At 42.1% G+C, this 21,549-nt stretch overlaps 1 protein-coding gene across 7 annotated transcripts in view; it reads left to right on the forward strand.

Annotated features, from left to right (window-relative positions):
* Nucleotides 1-460: 460 nt before the first annotated feature.
* Nucleotides 461-21,549, forward strand: part of GRID2 (glutamate ionotropic receptor delta type subunit 2) — a 681,167-nt gene continuing 660,078 nt past the window's right edge. For all 7 annotated transcript variants that reach the window (XR_013182016.1, XR_013182018.1, XR_013182020.1 and 4 more), the window contains exon 1: nucleotides 461-593. Coding sequence is in view for 2 of the 7 variants with exons in the window: in XM_054633768.2 (XP_054489743.1) it covers nucleotides 506-593 (88 nt within the window). In the remaining 5 variants the exon portion in view is untranslated. The remainder of the gene's footprint in view (nucleotides 594-21,549) is intronic.

Below are 21,549 nucleotides of genomic sequence, written 5' to 3' on the forward strand. Positions count from 1 at the left end.
GCGAGCTATTTGCTGCGGGCTCCTGGGGCTTCTCTGGCCAAGAGGGTTTGTGGGTGTCTGCTCGCGTGTGCCTGTCTGCCCGTGTGTGTGTCTGTGTGTCTGTGTCTGTGTGTGAGCGTGTGCGTGGTGTGGGTTGGAAGTTGCTGTGCAGCAGCGGGACCGAGCGGATCCCTGGACCCGGCGGAAGGATGGGGATTGTCTGACCAGCAGAGGCGTCTGCTGCCCGCGGCGGCGCCCGGGCTGGATGGATTTGCTGCCGGCGCTCCCAGCAATTCTGGTGCTGCCCAGGAGCCCCGCGAAGTGACGCGGGGTTTCGCCGAGGAGAGAAGCGCTCGGAGCCCCGGGCTCGCTCCCTGACCAGCCGCGGCTCTGCGCCAGCCATCGGGATTTACACGCTCCTCCGGCTGCACCTCAAACTCTTGGGCTTCCTGCGCTGCGCTGTCCTCCGCGGCAGCACCGTTTGGCGAAGAGATCTGTTGTTATAAAGCCTGGACCTCCGGAGGAGATGGAAGTTTTCTCCCTCATCCTGGTCGTGTCCGTCTGTTGGACTCGAACCTGGAAAGCGACGATTGCAGATTCAATCATTCATATCGGTAAGGGGGTGCTGCGCCTGCTGGTGCTGCTGGACACTTTTCCAGCTCTCCTTTGCAACCTTTCCTCTCTTGGAAGGCTTTCCCCCCTCCCCCCGTAGCCCCCATTATCTTTTATCGCTTCCTCGCTTGCTTTTTCTTGTTGTTTAGTCCTCTCTTATGATTGCTTTCCACCAGGACCTCAGGCGTCCTCTTTTTCCCCTACCGCGCTGTGTAAAGGTTTCTTGGCGGCAGGGTATGTGCGTGCTTTAGACCTTGAGGTTTTCATGAGGCTGATGATGGGGGCGCCCAGGGCTCGGGCACTTCCCCGGTTCCTCCCCGCCGCCCCTCAGCTCCAGCCTGCCTTCCGCCTGCCCCGGCTCGCCCTCGGCCGGGGGACACCCCACGCCTCCCCGTGTTCCTCACACCAGGGTGACAGCCACGCGAAGCCCCCACCCCGCGCACTTTTCCTTCCTTCACACCCCCCTCCCGCCTTCCTCTCCCGCGGCGGAACAGGTGGTTTGGCAACGTGAGCGCTTCCCCTGCCGCGGGCGGGGGCGGGGGGCTCCGGTCGGCCGGCACCCCCTGCCCGTCCGCCACTCCCCGGCCCCGTCTGCGCCTCCCGGAGCCGCCGCTCCCGGCAAGGGCAGCGGCCTCCCCTCCGCCCCGGGAAGGGCAGGGGGCAGCTCGGGTTGACGCCGGAGCACGGCGCTGCCCGCACTGCCCGCCGCCCGTGCCCCCTCGCTCCCCGTTATCCCGAGCCCTCTCCGGCACGGCTGCCCTCCCTCCCTCCCTCTCGGCGGGCGCATCCCTGGGAAGCGCTGGCGAGCGGCGCTCGGTTCCCGCGGCCGGCGAGAGCGGGCGGCCCCCTGCGCCGGCCGGGGATGCGCTGGGAGGGAGAGGAGGGCGCTTCCCCCGCGGCCGCTCGCCCATCTGCAGGCACCGCACGCAGGCGGAGCGGGGGCGGGAGGACGGGCGGCCGGCGCCGCGCTGCCCCGGGGAAGGGGCATTTCGGGGCAGGGTCCCGCCGGGGCTTCGGGGAGGGTCCTGGGGCGGTGCCGGCCCCGGCTGTGGGGCAGCTGCCGCTCTCCCCGGGGTTGGCTTTATAAATATGTCTGCCGGTGCTTGTCGTGGGGATCCGTAGCGGGTTTCTGTGCAAGGGGAAGCGGGGAGAGCGTTTGGAAAGCGCGGCCGTCAGGAGCTTTCCCGCAGGAGCGATTTTGGGGCAGCGGTGCGCCAGCCCTCCGTGTTGCTGTCCCCAAGCCCAGAAGCCAGCGCTGCCCTTAGGTACCGCAACTTTACAGGGGTCAGTCCTTTTGGTTGTGTGAGACTGGAGCAGCAAATACTGCACGGGGAGGTAGCGCTCTATGCCCTCCTTTTAAAGGGAGAAGGACTTTTTAAATTCTTCCCAGTTGCAGACTCTTAAAGCGACACTAGGAGACAGTTACGTCTTAGGGTTTCTTTCCTAAGAGCTTGTAACAAACGGTTACATCCTAGGATTTGGGGGGAAATTTTGACTGTGCAGCATATCAGGAGTTTCTTTGCAATCCACTGTCGCCCATCCTCCTGGCTAAGGCAGCGCTGCTGGGAAAGCCGTGTGCCTTTGCACTGCTGTCAAAGCTTTTCTCCCCTCGTGTTAACGAAAATTTATTTGTTTTATTAATTTTATTTGATAAATGCAACACATTTTAATTATTTTTTTCAATAACGCTGTTAGTGATTAGATACATCAACGCAGTGAATTCTCACTGAAAGCAAAAAAAACCCCAACAACCCAAACTAGCAGAACCAAAGCAGTTGCTTCTCACACAATTTGTCTTGAGAGACAATTAGTACAGTTGACAAGGGGATTAGCTCTTTTTATAGACTGCTTTATGCTGCCATGAAAATGGCAAACTATATAACTGGTACACAGAGCTGTACATCTACTAAAATGAATACTCTGAAAATAAATTACCTGAAATCAGAACTAACAGTAAATGAGTACCCAGCTAAATATTCCAAGTTGTACAGCTCACAGATGAAAATTTGGCCCCAAATAACACCACTGTATTTTGTGACCTGATCTTTTGGTCCCTTTTTGCTTTCTTCCACTTGAAGAAAATACATTTATGTATAAAATATAAATATTTAGGCATAAGTAATAAACTGTATTTGTTTAAATGAGTGAGAAAAAACAGTAGCAGGGTACTCTATGAAGAAATTAACTACAGAAGAACTTAAAAAGCCAAAGAAAAAACCAAAATGCTCAGTTCAAGGGAAAAGAAATACTACCAGTGGTAGTTCTGATGCCTTAGGCAACAGACAGAATAAATGCATTATCTTTTTTTCGTTCTGCAGTGCTAAGATATTCAAGTGGAAAATATTTTCCCATGTTTGAGAGGGGCAGATGATCATAAGAAATAACATAAGAATAACCTGTGCATACCCTTTTCCTAATAGTACATACTTTTTTCAACATAATGCACAAACTCTCTTGCTTGCCTATGTTTTATTTTATGCGTTTCCTGTAAAAGGATGCTTTCTGTCTCAAAGTGTTTTATCAGTCCTCTCTTAGACAATGCCAAAAAAATGTTACCATTTAGTGAGTAGACATTAACGACTTGGTGATGTCAGTGGGAGGGATACATTGACTGGTATCTATGATAATGCCTTTTCATATTCCTGTCTTCTGTGTACAGATTCTGGTTTTCAGCTCTAGAGAAGGTCTGTGCATATGTACATGTGCACATTTAAAAAGAAAGGTTTTCCTGTATCATATTTTAAACATTGGTAGAGCTGCTTATAGTCTGTATGTTTCTGCTGCCCTGCTATTATAAATAGGAACTGGCAGTTCAGAAAGACTACATTAAGCACTCTTGTGAAAATGGTGAAATGAATCGACTCCACTATAATTTTCCTTACCCTTAGATAAAAAAGAAAGGGGCAGGGTTACCATGTCAAAACTGTGCAATCCTGTATTATGCTGCTTCTCTCAGCCCATGCATTGATTGAGTAATTTCATCAGTCCCACATTACTTGATTGCTTAGAAGTTTCCTAATGATCTGTATGCTCTAGGAAGAATCTGAAAGTCGTGAGTGGAATGGTAATGATTCTGTGTTTTATGAGGCTATTCAAAAAGTCGCTCTGATTTATGTAGCTCGAAAGCTCCCAAGTCTTTGAGATTAGCCACGCTGCCTGATATTTCCTTCATACATCAGTCGTCCCACACTCCCCACTCCCTAAACAGGAGTTTAGAACAGTGTTTTAATTAAGCAGGGATTAGATGGCATTCCTTGTCAACCGCACAATTTGCCTATGCTTTGTATCTTCTGCTGCTGATAGTCTCATGCTTTTATATTTTGTACTTTGTGCTCCTTATTTTCCCTTGATAAATTCACAGTAATACATCTGTTCATGCTTATGGATTTCCTATTGTGTCTCTAGAAACACATAGGCAGATATATGTGTATTGGGTGCTGCAAAATCACCCAGGGCAGCAGGCACATAGTGTGGTACAAAAGTTTTGCTGAAAAAACACTCTACAGGATTTTTGAAGGCTGATCTAGTTCAGCCTCCTGGATTACCTCAAGTTGGTTTTTATGTTTATCAGTAACTTTAGTCATACACAGTCAACTGTGTACTGCCCTTGGCTTTTTTTATTTTTAACGGAAGTTTCATAAATAGATATAGCTATGTATTATATATGCTTCTACATATACATCTGGTTTTAATATATTTATAGATAAAAGTTTTTCTTCCTGAGAAAGAAAATCAGTTCTGCCCTTACCTTACTCCTCTCAGCTTTGTAGGCCAGGACTGCTGCATTCCTTTTGTTGGACAAGTTCCCAGCATTGCTGGGTCCCGAGTTTTGGCTCACACCTTTAAGCTCTTCTGTACCATGGTTAATAATATCAAGGCAATTCCAGCATGGGGTCTATTGCTTGTTTCTTCTCTGGATGTTGGTGGTGACGAAAATGTATTTTTTTCTGTAAAAAGGAAAGGGATTCTTGTTGTTTGGTGGGATGCCTGTCTCATTTCTTCTTGTAAGCTGATGTGCTACAGTGCAGCTGGGGTTGTGTTGTGAATTGGTAATAGGAATTTAATTTGCTGTGCTATTGGTGAAGCCTCATTAGGAGGTATGTAGTGCACGCCACCAACTGTTCATTACAGTACTCTCACATACATTTGTAAAGCACAAGAGAAGCAAGCAAAACAGATTTATTAAAACCAAATAAATCTCTGTGTGCCTGTAGAGTCTGCAGGGGTGCACTCAGGTCCCTGTTGTCCCTGCTCTAAGATGTGAGAAGGTTACTTGCTTATTTTAAACACACCTCTCTGAGTGAGGACCTGGAACCCACTGTGCTGGGGCTGAGCAGCCAGGAGCTCTATTAGTAACCACGTTCTGCTTAAATGCTCAGCCTGCGTGACAAACTCTCTGCTTCTGTGTTCCTTATTTCTGAAACACTTTCCCAGGTGCTTGGATTTGTGGCAGCGCTTCAGGCCCTGTAATGTGTGGTAGTTACTCTGTAGCTGAAGAGGGATGACTTTGCACACCATAGATTAGGGTTTGCCATCATCCAAAGGCATGTTTGCCATTAGGTGTCACTGCTTTCTGGAGTGTTTCTTAGTCATCATCAGGACCTGATCCAGAGTCTGTCATAATCCAGGTGAGTGGCTAAGTTGACTTTGGGAGATTTTAAACTGAGCCTGTGGATTGCTGACTGCAGCAGGCAGCTCCTTTTCATGTTCTTAAATAACTCTTAGTAGTGTTATATCAGGTTCTTTGTCCTTGATAAAGGCAGAGTAAAAAAAAAAAAAAAAAAAAAAATCAGCCATCCGTTTTCAAGTGGTGCCCTAACAAATGTCTGACATGGCAATCACTGCTGCTGCTCTGTGCTTTCACATGACTACTTATGGATGCACTGAGCCTTTATTCTCACAATGCCATCTTTGAAAAAACACACTGGAGAAAAATCTTTCAAGACTGTGACTACATAAACCTACCAACTAAGGTTCATTTAACTTAATGAACAAAGGCATTAAGTATGGTTCTCTTCCACTCCCTGGCCCTGGAAAGCAAGTGGTATTGGCAAGACATGACTTCTGGAAGCCATTAGGTTACTCCCTAGATATAGACTTGAACTTACATCATTTTCTTCCATTTGATATATAGCTATCTATAATCTGCCATGACAGCCTGGTTTTGGCTGAAATTTATTGGAGGCTTTTCCCTTTTGAGTTGAGGTTTGTATTTTCACTCTTTGTTACTGCTACTCTACTGCTTCATTTTTTTTTCAGCACAGTAAAAAATGGTTTTAAAAACAGTTTATGTGAAAGCGTAGTTATATTTGGCTATTAGTTTCTAATAAATTTTCTTAATTAACTGGTTTATATATGAGAAGATGGTAACACTCTTTCCATCTACACACACTCCAAACATATTTTTTTTTATATCTTCAGTGTTTAAAAACTTAGTAGGCACAGGTATTACCATTGATGTTTGGACTTACAAGTGACGAATGAGAAAAGGAAATAATATTCTAATATTTTGAGCAATTATATGAAAATGATCAAACTTTGAGAACATGTTTTGCACATATATTATGAAACATAGTATGTGCCAAAGATTGATTTCAGGTGATACATTAGTAATGAGGCAAATTCAGATACCTTTCTGCATCTGCAAATTCAGTTGTCACTTTCTTTTTTCAGTTAGATTTGAATTCCAGAAGAAGTCAGTTGTTATCTAAGCTGGTGAAATTTTGAAGAAAACCTTGATTTGAGAATCAGGCTTGGCTTGTGTGTCAAAGCAGCTCCACACCTGTGCATCCTATAAACCTTACAGTCCAGTTCATGGCTCTGCTCGTGCTCACACCCATCTATGAGAGCCCCAGAAAAAGTTTGTGCTACCTAGAAGTGCCAAGAGACAAGCATGACTGTCACAGCCCAGGAGTAAAGCACAGCAGGCAGGTTGCTGGCACCCTGACAGAGTGGCTGGGAGCTGCTCATCACAGCTCATGTTTCTTTGATGCATTTTGTACCCCAGGCTTGCCATGTAGCCACTGGCTTCCTACAGGGCTTCCTGCACACAGATGCATTTCCTCTCCTTCTCTGGTGCTACATTACCCTCCTGCACCATGTGTTATGTCCATGAGGACGTAGCTGCTGTCCTGTTGCTTGCAGTAGTTACCAAAATGAGCTGTGTTGGCCTTTTTTGGAGTAATGTTGACCATGGCTTTGGCTCATCTAGGCTGGCAGGCTGCGTTGGAAAAGGTGCAATACTGAGGGGGTGCAGTGTGACATGTGGCATGGGATGTGTGCTAAGTGCATGTTGGATCAGTTAGTGATGGTTAATCCATCCTCAGCATCAGGTAAGGAAGGCCTGGGCAAAGCCTTCTGGGACAGCTTTTAGCTGGTTTGGGCATTTGATGCAGCACTGGGCAAGAGGAAGTGCTGTTGTCAGCCACTACAGAGGCAGAATATAGTTGTGTGTTATTGTCATGGTAATTTAAACATCTAGACTGAAATGGAAGGAAGAGTGAGTCAGGAATATGTGTCTTTCTTGCTGCATCTTTCTGGATTTCCCAGGAGCACCATCAGGGCAGTTTCCTCTGCTATTCTTCTATACAAGTGTCAGGCTTTGGTTTCTGGTTGTTGTTGGCCAAGAAGTTGTGAGAACTGATGGATTTAAGGGAAAGATTCTCCTGTGCCTGCAACCACGATAATTAATAAAGGCTTATGTGACTTGGAGAGTTGTAAGTGATCTCTCTAACAGGCAGGACACAGGCTGAAATTGAAGGTTAGTAAATGAAATGTGCTGGTGTTTGGAAGACAGTTCTGAAATCTGGCAAGGGAGCACGTTTGATGTTGTGCACTGCTGTAATTTTGTAAGGTTCAGAATTTATGTCCTAGTTTCAGTGATAATATACTTAATTCAGAGAAGGAGGTATTTTATGTTCTGTATTGTACCGTGGAGTGCACTTCAGCTGGAGAGACTTCTTCCTGCTTTGGTCTGGGACTCACCACAAAAGCTCAAGGAAGGTATATTCTGAGAGCTGTAAGTGCTGCATTAAATAATATAAAAAAAAAAAAGAAGAAAGAGAAGTGCTCATAAAAAGTGACACTTAATGAGAAAGGATAATAGAGTAACTACAGCATTTCTGTGTAGCACTAAAGTTATGGTGGAAGAGGTACAGAGACTATTACTCTAGTTTTAGTCAACTGTAAACTGATGGATTTGTAAGAGCAGGGCTAGATGTAAAGTAGATTTCCATTATACACATTAGTTGTGGGATGTGGGGGAGTAGGGTAGAAAAGAAAAGATGAAAGGGAAAAAGTTACTCGGAAGTTGTGCTGGGCTTATGTGACAAGCTCTATACTCAAGAGGAAATTGAAAAAGAAAATGAGTAAAAATGGAAGGAGGGGAAGAAAATAAGATATCAAAGGCAAAAGCCACTAGTTCTGTCTGTTTCTATTTCTCTGGGAGCTGTATAATGTTCCTGTAAATGCTATGCTCAATGGAAAAGTCCTGAACCAGAAAGGGAAAAAAATGTCAGGATAAGAATTTAAATGAGGAGTTATATGGGTATTTTAATGTAGTAGATAACACTCTGTGCTGAAATGCTAATTATTCCTAATTGTTATATTTGCTTTACCCATGAATAAAATATCACATATCTAATAAAATATGCAGTGAAAATAACTGTAAAATTCCTCTTGGAGCCTTTCATGCAGATTTAAAGGATTTAATACCTTATTTTTTCATTGCTTTTTAAAACATTAACTTTCTATAATCAGTTGGATTGCTAAGGCCAATATCCAGTGAACCTGACAGTAATTGCTTGTTTTGCAGAACAATTTTTTGTTAGTCCAACCATATCTTTCTCAGAGGCTTAAATCGAGTTGGTGATTTCATTATAATAATTCACTTGCGATAAATCAAAATCAAATAGCACCGCTCCAGTGCTGTGGAAAGCAGCTCCAGATGAGAGCTCTGGAGAGAGCAGAGGATGGCAGAACAGCAGACCTGAATGCCAGGCTTGGATTTGCTATGCCAAATTTTAACGTACACAGATATATCAATTTTGCAAGCCTGTTTTGAAATAGACAAATGTAACTTTGCACAGGGTGGGCTTCCCTGCCTTGGGATGCCAACTCCAGATCTGTTTGGGACCCAAACCTGATGACAGACTTGCTTTGGTTTTAAAGCATGCAGGAACTCAGTCAAGCTCAGGCTCCTGAGCCTTTGGGATGTTTTGGAGATGTCAGTTCTATTTCTCAGGTGCCAAGACACCACTGCAGAGTTATCTCACTGATTACAGTCAGTATTAAAACTTGCCTGGCTGGGCTGAAAGCACACAGTGGGGGTATCTCTAGACCAAGTATTACTAAGCAAGGATGTTTCTTTTTGTTTATCCTTTGTCTTTTTGCAATCTTTATAGTGTTCAACTTAAACATTGGAGAAACATTTAAAAACCATTTCATGTACTGGAGGGTTGTCAAATGGAAGAAGGCAGTAGAAAAGACACAGTTCTTGCTCAGTGAAGCCACTGTAGAGTAGTGGCAGTGTGGGCTTGCATTGCTAAATAGAAGTAAGAGTGATAGCTGTTTTAGGTCATAATAAAATACATTTATTGCTCTCTTTCACTGTTTCTGTTAGTTTATTTCTCTCTCATATTCCAGGCTCATGGCAAGATGTTGTGATGGTCATTGTGTTCTATGCTTTTAAATATCTGCTTTTAATGTCCAGTAAGGAAAAAGTTAAACATGCCATAACACAGATATCTATTATTTGAGTAAAACTGTTTTTTCTCTGGAAATTTCTCTGGAATTCCACTTACTTGACCTCTTTTGAGGTCAAATACACCTCAAAAAGTAGGTTATAATTCTTAGAGGTAGTCTTCCTTTGGCTTTCCTCTTTGTGAATAAATATGCTGAAGCAGTATTGAAGTATATCCACTAATGCGTTTGCTATAAATATCTTTAAATATCTTAACATTATTATTCTGGAGCTGTTCTAGCTGATAGCAAGCACTGGAGTATGTATTAATGTATGTATCTACAATATATAAATACACACTTATTCATTAATCAGAAGGACTATTGAAAATACTTGACTGGATTTTTCTTTAATTTGGGATGGCATTACGTTCCACCCTAGGTAACAACATGAAGATTTGGGAGCCTTTTTGCTTGCAGGCAGGAAGCCATAACGTGAATACAAGTAATGAATTGGCCCCCCCACTGTGCTGGAAGCTGTACAAATATGAAACAAAAAGTTGGCTGTCAGGAGATTCGAAGCTGAAGTGAAAGAGAAGGGTTGGATCTCTCTGCAGCTCAGTTTGTACACCTGGAGACTCTGTCTTTTGAGAGGCAGATTCGCTCATTGATGTTTGTGAGGGATCACTTTGGGTACAAGGGGATGAAAGCAGGTGGGAATGTCTACAGGGATGTCCTGCGAGGGCAGATGCTGCATGGCTGATATCAAAAGTTCCTGATCTGGGGCTGTGAGGTGAAAGAGCTGACATAAAATGAAGGGCAGCAATGTGTTTGTAATTATTACTTACAATATGTTATTGCCAGTAGCACTGATAAAACGGGCCAAATAGAAGCAATTGTTACCTCATCAGCTGCCCCCATGCTCCTCTCTGGGTTTACCTAGTACAGGAGTAATGCCTATGCCTATTCTCACTCTCTGTCTCACTTAGACAAATATTTCATTGTACAATTTTGGAAGACTAGGTAGGAAGAAAACACCCCTTTTTTGGAAAGTGGAACAATATATGTAGCAAAATTCCCCACTTTGTTTAAAAGAGATTATATAAATGTAGTCAGCAATTCTGAAACTATCTGCAGCCTCCTTTGGTAGTCCTGTGAAGTTTTTGTATTGCTGTGGAAATATTATTGAAATAATCTAGGGAAATTATTATCCAGCTCCTCAAAGTAGCTCTCCTGTTCTGGAATTGGATTGCATCCTGGAGATACATGAGAAATTTGATACATGAGATACATGCTCGTTTACTTGAAAAAGTTCTCCCATTTTTGACAGCCTTGCAAAGAGTATAGGCCCTGTGTTAAATAAAAGGGCTGAAGGCAGTGGACAGGAAAAAAACATGTTCTGTGCCACAGAACTGCTCCAGGAGCAGGACTGCTGTGGGGAATGTTCTGGTGATGCCATCTATGTGGGAACTTTAGAAAACAATTAGAGAGTTGTGTTCAGCAGTGGTGGAGTTGGCTGGGTGGTGGAGGGATGCAGGAAACATTTGGAGGGGTTAGCATGAGTAATGGGCAGTGCAGGATACCTTCAGGGAATAGCAGGAAATGTTACCTGGTTTGGAGACTGGGCTTTATGTTTGGGGCAGGCCTTGTAGGGGAGGTATATGTATAAGCATATGAGAAAAGTTGGGAAATCCAGAGGAAGAAGGGACTGGAATGGCACAAATATTACTGAAAAGCTTAGTAATACAATGCAAATGATGCTCTGAGAACAATATAGCTGGAAGATAATATTAAGTTTTAAAGAAACTAAATTACAGATTAGAAAATAGGATTGTTTCTCCTTGTCTAGTCTGTATAGTTTTACCATAAACTATTTCATTTCTGGGATAGATCTTAATTTTTTGGGTTTTTTCAGCCAATAATTGTACCTTGTTACTTGGCAGAGAAATAAGATCCATTTTACCTTTTTATTGTCTAATGCCATTGTACACAGATGCAGACAATGAGTACTGAAGTATCAGCTTCCACTCCTCTCCTCCCAGGGTAACTCTGAGTGTATTGTACCTTCCTGTGCCTTGACACTCTCTCAGCATTTACTTTCATAGGCAGGTCTGTGCCATGCCTCCTTTTAAACTCAGCTTCTGTGGCTGGTGAATAGGAGGAAGGGGTGCACACAGCCACAGCTTCTGCTCCATTGACTTTTGACCTAATTTAGGGAGGGAGGAAAGGGTCAATAATGCAGCCTGCTTCTGGATGCACAGCCTGCTGTGACTTCCATGGAATGAGGGGGCGAGTGCTAGCTTTCTCCTCATCTCAAATAGCTGCATAGCTCGCTTTCAAAGTTACACCTTTCTTCAGTGGAGCTCCAGAGTGGTGAGTGGATCTCCTTTCACACTTATCTCGTGGCATGTGTCCTCATTTGGTCTGGTTTTCTGTCAACATCAACCTTGTCCAACCCCCATTCAAGGCAGCGAAGGCACAGCCAGTGGCTTGTGTTTCCTATAAATGAGACACATCAAGAATTGGGACAGTAGTTTTTTAGAATATTTTTCTGTTTGAGAACAATGATCTCTAATAACAGGGAATGATGTATGGAATTGCGAAGTAAATACTTCCTTGGGGAAAGGTAGATAATGATAGCATTTGGAAACTGCTATTGCTGAAAATCATCTTCTCAGGATTTAGTAATTAAAAAAAAAAAAAAAGAAAAAAAAGTCTCTTCATTAAAGTACTGTGGGGTTGGAGTTTTTTTAGCATTTTTTAAAGGGATGCATTTTCCCCCCCATTTTTTGTAAGACTGCCAAATGTCCCTGAGGCTAGAATTAATTGGCTCTTTGTATTGTGTCAAGTAAGGAGTACAAGTGTTTTCAGAAAATACTAGGTTTACAGACTTCCATAGACAACATGAAAGGGAGAGAGGGGCTAACTTTCTATAAACAAGGTCCTTGCATCATTTTGTACCACTAACTCGGAGTAACAAGTAGAATATTGAAATTTCTGGTGTTGGAGCTTTGGAAGCTGTTGGAAACATCCCCGATGCCCTCATCCCTTCATTGTGACTAATCCTCCCTTCAGAACAAGCGTGTGCCAACTTCTTTTGCTCTCACCTCCAGGCATCTGCAGTGAGTAAACAAATGTCTACTCCTCAGAAGTAACCAGCATTTGGGTTTTTTAAAAGAGATTCAGGAGTAGGGACCACGGAGATGTATTTTGTTGTCGGCATTGTTTTAGTAATACAACAGAGGTTTCTTGTTGCGGTTCATTTCACAAATTCCCCCTGACCATTTAGGATATGAAAGTATTTTATCATTTTTTAATACTGCAATTTCAAAGGCCACTTCTTAAAATGGATGGAAGCCAGAGGGATGGCAGCGGTTGTAGATGTAAGCTTTGAAATGGCCCTTTTATGGAAGGGTTTGAGAAGTAAGTCATGGAGCCATTGCATTAAAATTCCGAAGTGTTAATTTAAATGTAATAATGCTCTGACAAAGTGCTACTACCATCTGCTAGTGAGAATTAGTAATATTTTAAAATCTCCATAATTCCCAGAAAGAGCAGAGGAGTCATGGTGTGAAGAAAAGTCTAACTCTAAATTAGTATTTTAGTTCAGGAAGTTGCAATCTCTTTGTGGGGACCACAAACTATTAGAGATTGTGTGTCACACTCTCAGCTCACATAAGGGAGTAAATATTTGTGGTGTATGACTAGAATGGTGCCTGTTTCTAACTGTTTCCAGCTTGGTCCCAAGTTTTGAGGCAGAATCCTTTTTGTTTACAACCACTTCCCATTCACATCACAGCAAAAATTCAGTGGTAACTTCAAATATAGTTTGCAAGGTAAAATAACAAGGGGATGTACTCCCTTGTTACATATCCATGTCCTTGTACATGGATACGTAAAAAGCTTCATTCCTTATAATATAACTTCCTAGTACTGGGAGGCAGTTCTTTTTTCAGTGCTCCTGGGGGGTTTTGAGCACCACCTGAACACTCAGCCCGTTCTGCAATGTGAAAGTTGGTCTGCACTGAAGAGTATGATCTGTGGCTGGAAATGTTCTCAGTACCAGAGCATCTCCCTCCCTAGACTTCTCTCAGCTGAACATGCAGAAGTAATTCAGCTTCTAGTAAGAAGAGGGTCTGACCAGTTTTGAACCTATTCCAAAATTCCTATTACTTTTGTCTGTTAGGAAATGGTTTTTGTATCAGCAATAAAGCTACTTTACTCATATTAGCCAACAGCCAAATCTTGCACAATATTTAAAGAAGGAAGTATGAAGAGAAAGCTAGTAATGACAAACTACACATAGCTGTTAGATTGTGTAGTTTAGGAAGGATTTTGGAAATCATATTAAAAGATGCATTTTATAAACATTCCATTTGAGAAGAAAAGGGAAAATGTGGCCAAGTAGAAGCTTTTTTCATGTCTTTCTCTTCCCCCTCCTAAAAAGGATTCTCAGAGTCTTGCATGGACTATAAATAATATTCTTACCTTGCTCTGTGTTGCAGTGTGTCGCCATTTCCTGTCTCACCTATCCCATTCCCCTCAAGGATGCCAACCTTTCCCCCTCCCCCTTTTGCCCTCCTGCCTGGTACCTTCCAGCAAGGCGTCGTGTGATTGGCAGATACCCCCCCAGGCCTGGGCTCATTGGTTTGTCCCAGCGTCCACATCCCCTGAGCCTTCCCCTGCTCACACCTGGTTGGCCCTCACCGTCCCTCCCCTCCCCCTGTCCCCGGGGCTTGAAAAGGACACGAGACCATGCGGCCGGGGCTCTGTCTGCGTTCTGTCTCCGTTCTGTCTGTCTGGAGCTGTTGCCAGATTCAGAAATCTACCATGCTACAATAAAACTCTGGATCTAAGCTCCTCGGCAGAACCCGCTCCTTTTCTCTTCACCGTCTGAACCTTTTCCACCAGAGGTAAAACTGAGTTCCTACTTTGCCTGGACTTGTTCTGAGCTCCCAGCTGCAGCACCCAGCCAGCCAGAGGCATCTCTGGGGTGAAAAACGCCACAGCTGCCGCCTTTGGTCCAGCAGCGAGGCCAGATGAAGCCAGGCAGGACACACCCCGAAACATTCGGGGCTTAATATTTAATATAGCTCTGCACATAAGTTGATCATATCTCATAGGCTTTTAGCTGAAATAAACTTCGTCAGCATTTCTTGCTGAGGTACGGGTACTGTGTCTATGTCCATAGGCCTCCTGGTACAATGGCCATGTGCTCTATGTAGCTAAGACAGGCTAAGTCAAATTCTCCTCAGTTATAAACCAGTCCTACCCTGCATTACTATTTTGCATTATTTTCTTTTTCCATGCTAGAAGTACAACTGATACTGATTTTGTGTTTGAGGAGTCAAGTCTTTGACTTGCTATTTCTGGTGTAAAAACCTTCACCTCTTCCAAAATCCTGCTCAGAAACCCACACTGCTTTCCTTGTTTTTCATGTAGACAGGCTGATTACCCATCAAGTTACTTGTTTGGGACAAGTAACTCTAAGTCCAGGATGAATTAAATATTTCTAGGCTGTCTGTTACTCAATTCCAGTCACTATGTTGTCTTGTACTATCACAGAGTGGTATTTTGGTTTATCTGATGTGAGAGAGGGACCTTCTATTGTGTTAGCAAACATCTGTGTGAGGCAGAGGGAACAGAGACTGTTTGAGCTGTGAGAATGAGGTCTTACCATAACAATATTCTTGTCATGCTCTTGCTTTTTGCTTAGACAGGTTTTTGTTTCCTTTCATACCTTGTGCATACAGAGAAATAAAACCAGATGGATTTTTCACACATTTACAGTGAATAATGGGCTGATGAAATACAATTGGCCAGTCCACAGTTGTCAGTTGATAAGGCTGCTCCTTGAAGGGATCTCTGTTTTTCATGACTGAGTGCTGAGTAATCTCTGCTGGGTCTGTCACGTGGTGACCTGCACAAAAACGAGGCCAGATGCGTTTGCACTGCTTGTCTCCTTGTATGTAAATGTTTACCTTGCCTCTTAAAACTATTTCAATACTAAGAGATTCAAAGCACATAGGAGCAGGAGCTGAACTTTATTAAGGAGAAACTCATGACAGGGCTAAGGAGGCCAATCTCTACCTCATAAATGTTTTTGAAAGGACTCAAAGCCATTTCTAGCAGCTGTCTTTTTACTGATCCCCCTTATTCCCAGCATCTTGACAAAGAATGAGATTGATTTCACCAGGAGTGAGGGAAGCACTTGTTCTAGCACAAAAGAGTAAGGGGCAAGGTAGGAGGTGGTTGGTGATTTGGTGCAGGTCTTCATCAATTATTGCCTCCGTGATTGAGCATAAAAATGGTTGAGTGCTGTGCAAGGCACATGTTTGTTGTCTGCTTCTTCTTTTAGAATCATTGGAATTTTCTTAAAACTGTGAAGAGAGGTGTTTTGTGAGATTTAGAATAAAAATTTAGAAGTGCTCAGAAACACAGTTGTTACTGCAAATCCTTCTTGGTAATCTACCTCTGTTTATAAATAAACAAGTGTCTTTTAAAAAGTGTGATTGGCAAAAGGCAGAGTAGCCTGGCTAAAAGTGTTTTGGGTCTAAATGGCACAAAGCTGAGCGTGAGTTCACACAGGAATATCCTGATACAGTTTGCTGAGGAGTCTCTCATGGCAGCTAAACCAGCTCATAGGTGGGCAGGTGTAAGGTTCTCCTCCTGTCCTTGACCTTCTCACCAAAACAACTTAGATGTGCTTCTGGCCACCCTTGACTACCCTGTTTTGTGTATGCAGCTGCCTGCCTATCTCATTCCCAACAAAATTCCCATCCCATCCCTCCACTTACTTTTCTGCCGCAGAAACTGCTTCCAGAGGGCAGTGAAGGCTTTACCTGCATGCCAGCAGTTTCTTGTGCTTGTGAACTGCCAAGGGTTGAAGCCAAGAAAGGGAAGTTCACTGCCACTTGGCAGGTACTTCTGTCAAGCAGTTGTTCTCTCTTCACCGTGTCTTGGGCCATTCCCTCCAGACTGAATGTGACACCAGCAATGGCATTTATCTTCACAGTACCTGTGTTGCAAAAATCTATATTTATGGAGATCCATACCTTTGAGATGGAATGACTGTGTGTTTGTGTATTGGCATGCAAGCATATTTATGTTGAGATCTGGCATAATGGTAGGGAGGAACTGGAAGAGTTCCTGAGGCAGCAGCTTTAAGGCAAGAGTTGTCTCTGGAGTTTGTAGCTAAATGGCAAATTGTGTTCCCTGGTGCTGTTCATCCCATAGCATTGCTAAGTACCCATGTTGTGGTGAGAGTACCTGAGAAAATGGACTAGTTTGATGTTCTGTCTGTAAAAAGTGCATAGTAAAAAGCAGTCCATGGTGAAGTTTTTGTAATATTGCTGTCTTGTTTCCCGTCAGCTTCATTTACTTGGTCTCAGGCCTCAGGACAGTGCTCTTGTATCTATGTTACCAGAAAGGCAAAGGAAAGCTTCAATGATAGCTTTAGCCTTAAACTATTTGGGAAATATTTCTGCTTGTTAGTTCTTATTTTTCCCCATCTGTGCTGACAGATTATATTTATTAGCACAACACAATATTTGGAGCCAAAATAGGTAATGAAATCCTAGTTAAAATGCTTATGTATGCTCCTTATAAAATAGGATTTCTAGGTTCTTGCTGGTTATGTGATATAAGTGGCACTGGTTTGGGGGTGCTAGAGCTAACTTGGCTGGGCACAGTACCTAACTTAGTTATGCTTGGTCATGTGCAGTATATAGTCTATTGAGCTCCATGTAGATGGAATCAAAAGTCAAGAACAGCTCAGGGTTTTATTCCTAAGTGCTAATCATAAATTGTGCAGCCAAGAAGTTTTTGCAATGACACAACAAAGAATTTTCGATGCATTGGTTTTTATGTCATGAAAAACAGTATTTTTGCAGACTAGTGGTGCTGCTGACTGATGACACCCTTGAAATATTCTCAGACTTTACGTTTTTCCTATTCTGCAAAGATCTGAAAGAAAGTGTCATTGTTCCATCTCACCGTCTGAATATAGTGTGCATTTGAATGTGTTGCTGGGTTCAAATGGAGCTTTAATCCTGCATTAATTATTTTCTTGGTGATAACTCCTACTGGAACGGTCATCAGGATAAAGACTGCTGACTGTGTTCCTTTTCTCATCTCTAACTGGAATGTGGTGAAAGGCTAAGTAGTTTTTCAAAGTAGTCACTTATGCCCCTTTTTTCAAGCAGGACACATAATTCACAGCTGATGTTATTTTCATTATCCCCAAGGACTGTGATAGTGCAGCCACTAACTCAGTCTGGGGGACATGAGCGTGTGTGCACAGAAACTTTTTTTAGGAGATAAGGTGGGGGAAATAAAACAAAATATTTCCCATATCACATATTAGGAAAAGCTGCCAGAGCCATTTAAAAAGAAACAAAATGGGCTGTAACAATCTTGTTATAGATGATTTCCTTTAGATAAAAACATCATGGCCTCTGTTGTAGAACTTATGGAGGAAAAACATGTCTACCGTTGGGGCTGAAATCTGTTTTCTGCCATTGCAGACTTCGTCTCTCCTAACTTCTGAAATCAGTATGAATCATTCCATTGACTTTACTGGACTTGGGATCACATCTTCTATATTTATGTAATTCCTTCTTGTCCTTTTATCCTTTCCTTCTCTCTCCCATCAACTACTTCCTTGCCTTTTTTAATGCAACTGCATTAGTAGCTGCCAATACTCATAAGCAGTCTTTCAGTAATGCATGTAGGGTGTCTGTGCATGTGTAAATTGAGGGAGGCTGACTAGGGAAATCTTCATATTCAGATTTAAACATAGGTGGGAATCCCACTGACACGTTATTCCTATTGCACTTATAATCTTTTGTATTGCTTTAAGTTTTTTTGTCTGGAGAGGCAAAACCTTATTTAGAAGCAAGTTAATTTTCAGTGTTTCTGAGACATTGATCACTGCCAGCTACTAAAGACAGAACAAGATGAACTACTCTGATGTCTGTTCAGGGCAACCCCTGCATATCATCTATTCCGTGCTTTATTCTTATTGTGGCTAACAGGAAAGGAGAAAAAAAGCAGTTTTATACTTAAGAAATAAGACTAGAATTTGTGAAAGTTGAATTCCATTTTGGACTCTCTGCTGACCTGGAGGAACATTTACAGTGATTGACACACGTGAACTATCAAAGTGGGATCTCAGGGCTCCTTGTGAGCTAGTGTTGCACCTGTGCAGGCATTGCCTTGACTCATTGAACCTCTCTTTTCCACGGGGAAAATGAGATCCCCTTGCTGAACACGTTTTGCCTTGTCTGCTGTGTCTGCGCTCTTCGGGTCGAGCTCTGCCTTGCGCTGCCTTGTATCTGCGTGGCCAATGCCAGTGATAGCATTTCAGCTGAGAGCTTGGAAGGTTCCTGTACAACTGTTGGTTGTAAAAACGTATTTTTTGCATCAATGACTAGAACAAGCTATTCTATTTTAGGAAGGCAAAATTTGGATGCAAGCAACGAGCGTATTCTGTGATATGCTTCCAAGATGATTGTGAGTGATGGAGCTGGAGTGTTTGCTCAGTTTTACTGGAGGGTGGAAAGTGCTGATGTGGATTGCTACTGTTACAGCCAGAAACTGGGGCTTTGGGTGTAAGTTAAAAATATAAATGTGTATTTATGAAAGCAGTCAAGCTCTAGCTTGTGTAAAGGTACTTATGACAGTGTTTCAAATGGCACTGTAAGTGCATCTCCCCATGAATAGGAAACAAACTGTTTCTTTTTTCACATATTCTTATCTGCTGTTGCAGGTAAACATGTTATCTGAAGGAATTTCTCTGTTTTGCATTTGCTGCACTACTTTCAATTAGAATCTGAAATATCCAGTTTGAAAACCTAAACCTGAAAACTATAGATGATTTCCTGAATTACCAGAGGATTATGTGTTTGTTTGTTTTTCCTTTGACATACAATACTGTGACATTGTAAATCCACCAAAGAGCAGACCAACTAAAACAATGTCTTTATTCTACAAGGCAAAGCAAGTGTTCGGGCAGAGAAGTACACATCTGTTTTTGAACTAATGTCTATACTTCTGGTGGACTTTAAAAGCTTCTTTAATTTCACACCTTTTTTTCTTCTTACCGGGATTTTGAAACACAAAAGTATTTTTGCAAACAACTTTCCCATTGGAAATATTAATCAAAGATGCTGCAGTGGTTGACAGAATAGCTTGCTACAAGCATTGTGGGGTTTTGAAAGGGGTACTTCCAAATTTAGTACCTTTTGAAAGGTACGAAATTGATGTGCAGCCTGCAGAATGTCTACAGCAGGTGTAACAATCCCAGTGATCAGATGGTTTTCTCACCCACTGCTCAAAGTTGACATAAGTATCAAAAAAAGAGGTGAGGCATGTTTCCTCAGAAGAGATGAAAATATTCTGCATTGTTCCATTGAGCAGTCTGCATCCACGATGAGTGTTTTCTCTGCATATCCTTATTTGTGTGCCACCACTTGGTCAGCTTCACCTTTTGTGTGATTCAAAAAACATCCACTGCTATGTTCTGAAGGAAGTCCTACTGGCCTGCTTTATGGTGTGGAGTTGCTATGTTTTGGGGTTCATCCTCCTCATCTGGCTGTCCTATTGTGTATGTCTCAGTATTTCTAGTTGTGTCTCTCAAGGGCAGCAAACTCCCCTTAATTTTTTTTTTCCTATTGGATCTGTCTTTGCCTTTTACAGGTGGCTGAGGGGTACAAGTAAAAAGCACATCATATATCTACTCCTTTGTTTTTACACTGAAGTCAGCAGGTTTGCAACGTTGTATGCTTCAAATATTTAAAGGGATTAAGTTTGAATAAGCTCTGAAAAGTTCATGCATTTCAGAGCTTATTTTAAAGTCATTCAGAGTCTTCATCTGCAAGGTTTTTTAAAATAATGAATGTTTTTATTCTATTTCATTTTAGGCCAAGCTGAATAAGAGCAGGATTTTTTTAAAGTTACCCAGCAATTGTAAGTCTTAAGTGTTAAGAATTCACATTTTAGGAAGATTTGTATTGTTTATTGTACTGGCTGGATTAGTAAAGTCCTATTTAAAATATTAATAGGAAGAAATGTTAACTGTCACAATAGAACTTGAGCTTTAGAAATATTATTTGAGCAGGCAAGGTCAGATTAGTCGTGCACTTTAGGTGTAAGAATATTGCTATGGGTAAAGCACTTGACTTGCACTTGGGAGACTCCTTTGTGTTTTTTGCCATTTCTGCTAATTCTGGCATGACGTTGGGCAAGTCATTCATCTTGTTTCATTGTGTGAACAGCAATGAGCGTTTCTGGCTCTGTCGCTATCTTCAGAATATTATTTTGCAATTATTAGGACTTAAAAGGGAACATTGAAAAGCTGGGGCATCCTGAGCAGATAATCAGAAACCAGAGCTTCAAAACAAACAAACAAAAGCCCATGCCTTGAGCTTTTCCATGTCACTCTGAGGCGCACTCAGAATGTTCTGTTCCCTCTGAATGATAAGATCTGTAATATGTAACTAAGGTGGTATTGCCAGATCTTGACAAGGCGATGACAACATATATATAAAATGTTTTAGTGTGGCAGTGGGAATTCTTCCTTCTTCATACACATATTTATTTACACAGCCACATGCAACTACATACTTTTACTATTTTGTTCCCCCAGCAATATTCACAGAGGAAAGTTACTTGTGCCATTACTGAAAATGGACTATGGCTTCTATTTCAACTAATGATTAAAAATAATTATTTGAAGAATTTCATGGTTATACAACCATGACTGATCAACATACTAATGTAAAAATGAGGCAAGTTAAATGTTAAATGTAAAAAAACCAAAACTTTCTATTTTCTTTTTATTCAAGACAAAGAAATTAAATTGGTGGACATTTGTTATTTTTATAGCTTAATAAAAACTTCTTTGTATGCTTTTTAAAAATTTCATTTTATGCTGTAGTGTTTACTGAGGATGCCTCAAACCAGCCTGACAGTTGAGTGCATTGATTTTGTAGATATCTGCTATCTAAATTGGTAATTGGTTAAGGCTGCTGTTATTGTAGAAGATAAAATATTCATTTTGGTTACTAACATTTATTTTTCCTGCATACCAATTATTTTTCCTTCTGTTACAGTTTGCATATATAGCTCTTCTATGAGTAATTCTGTGTATGTTTGTATAATCCTACAGTGTTTTCTGAATAGATTAAGGAATTAATTTGCCTTCTAATTTTCCTCTTCCTTATTCATCATTTGTAACTATGCAGAACAATAATTAAGACAAGAGGGAAGAAGTACAAT

The sequence above is a fragment of the Agelaius phoeniceus genome, chromosome 4 (genome assembly GCF_051311805.1).
Source record: "Agelaius phoeniceus isolate bAgePho1 chromosome 4, bAgePho1.hap1, whole genome shotgun sequence".
NCBI classification, from domain to species: domain Eukaryota; kingdom Metazoa; phylum Chordata; class Aves; order Passeriformes; family Icteridae; genus Agelaius; species Agelaius phoeniceus.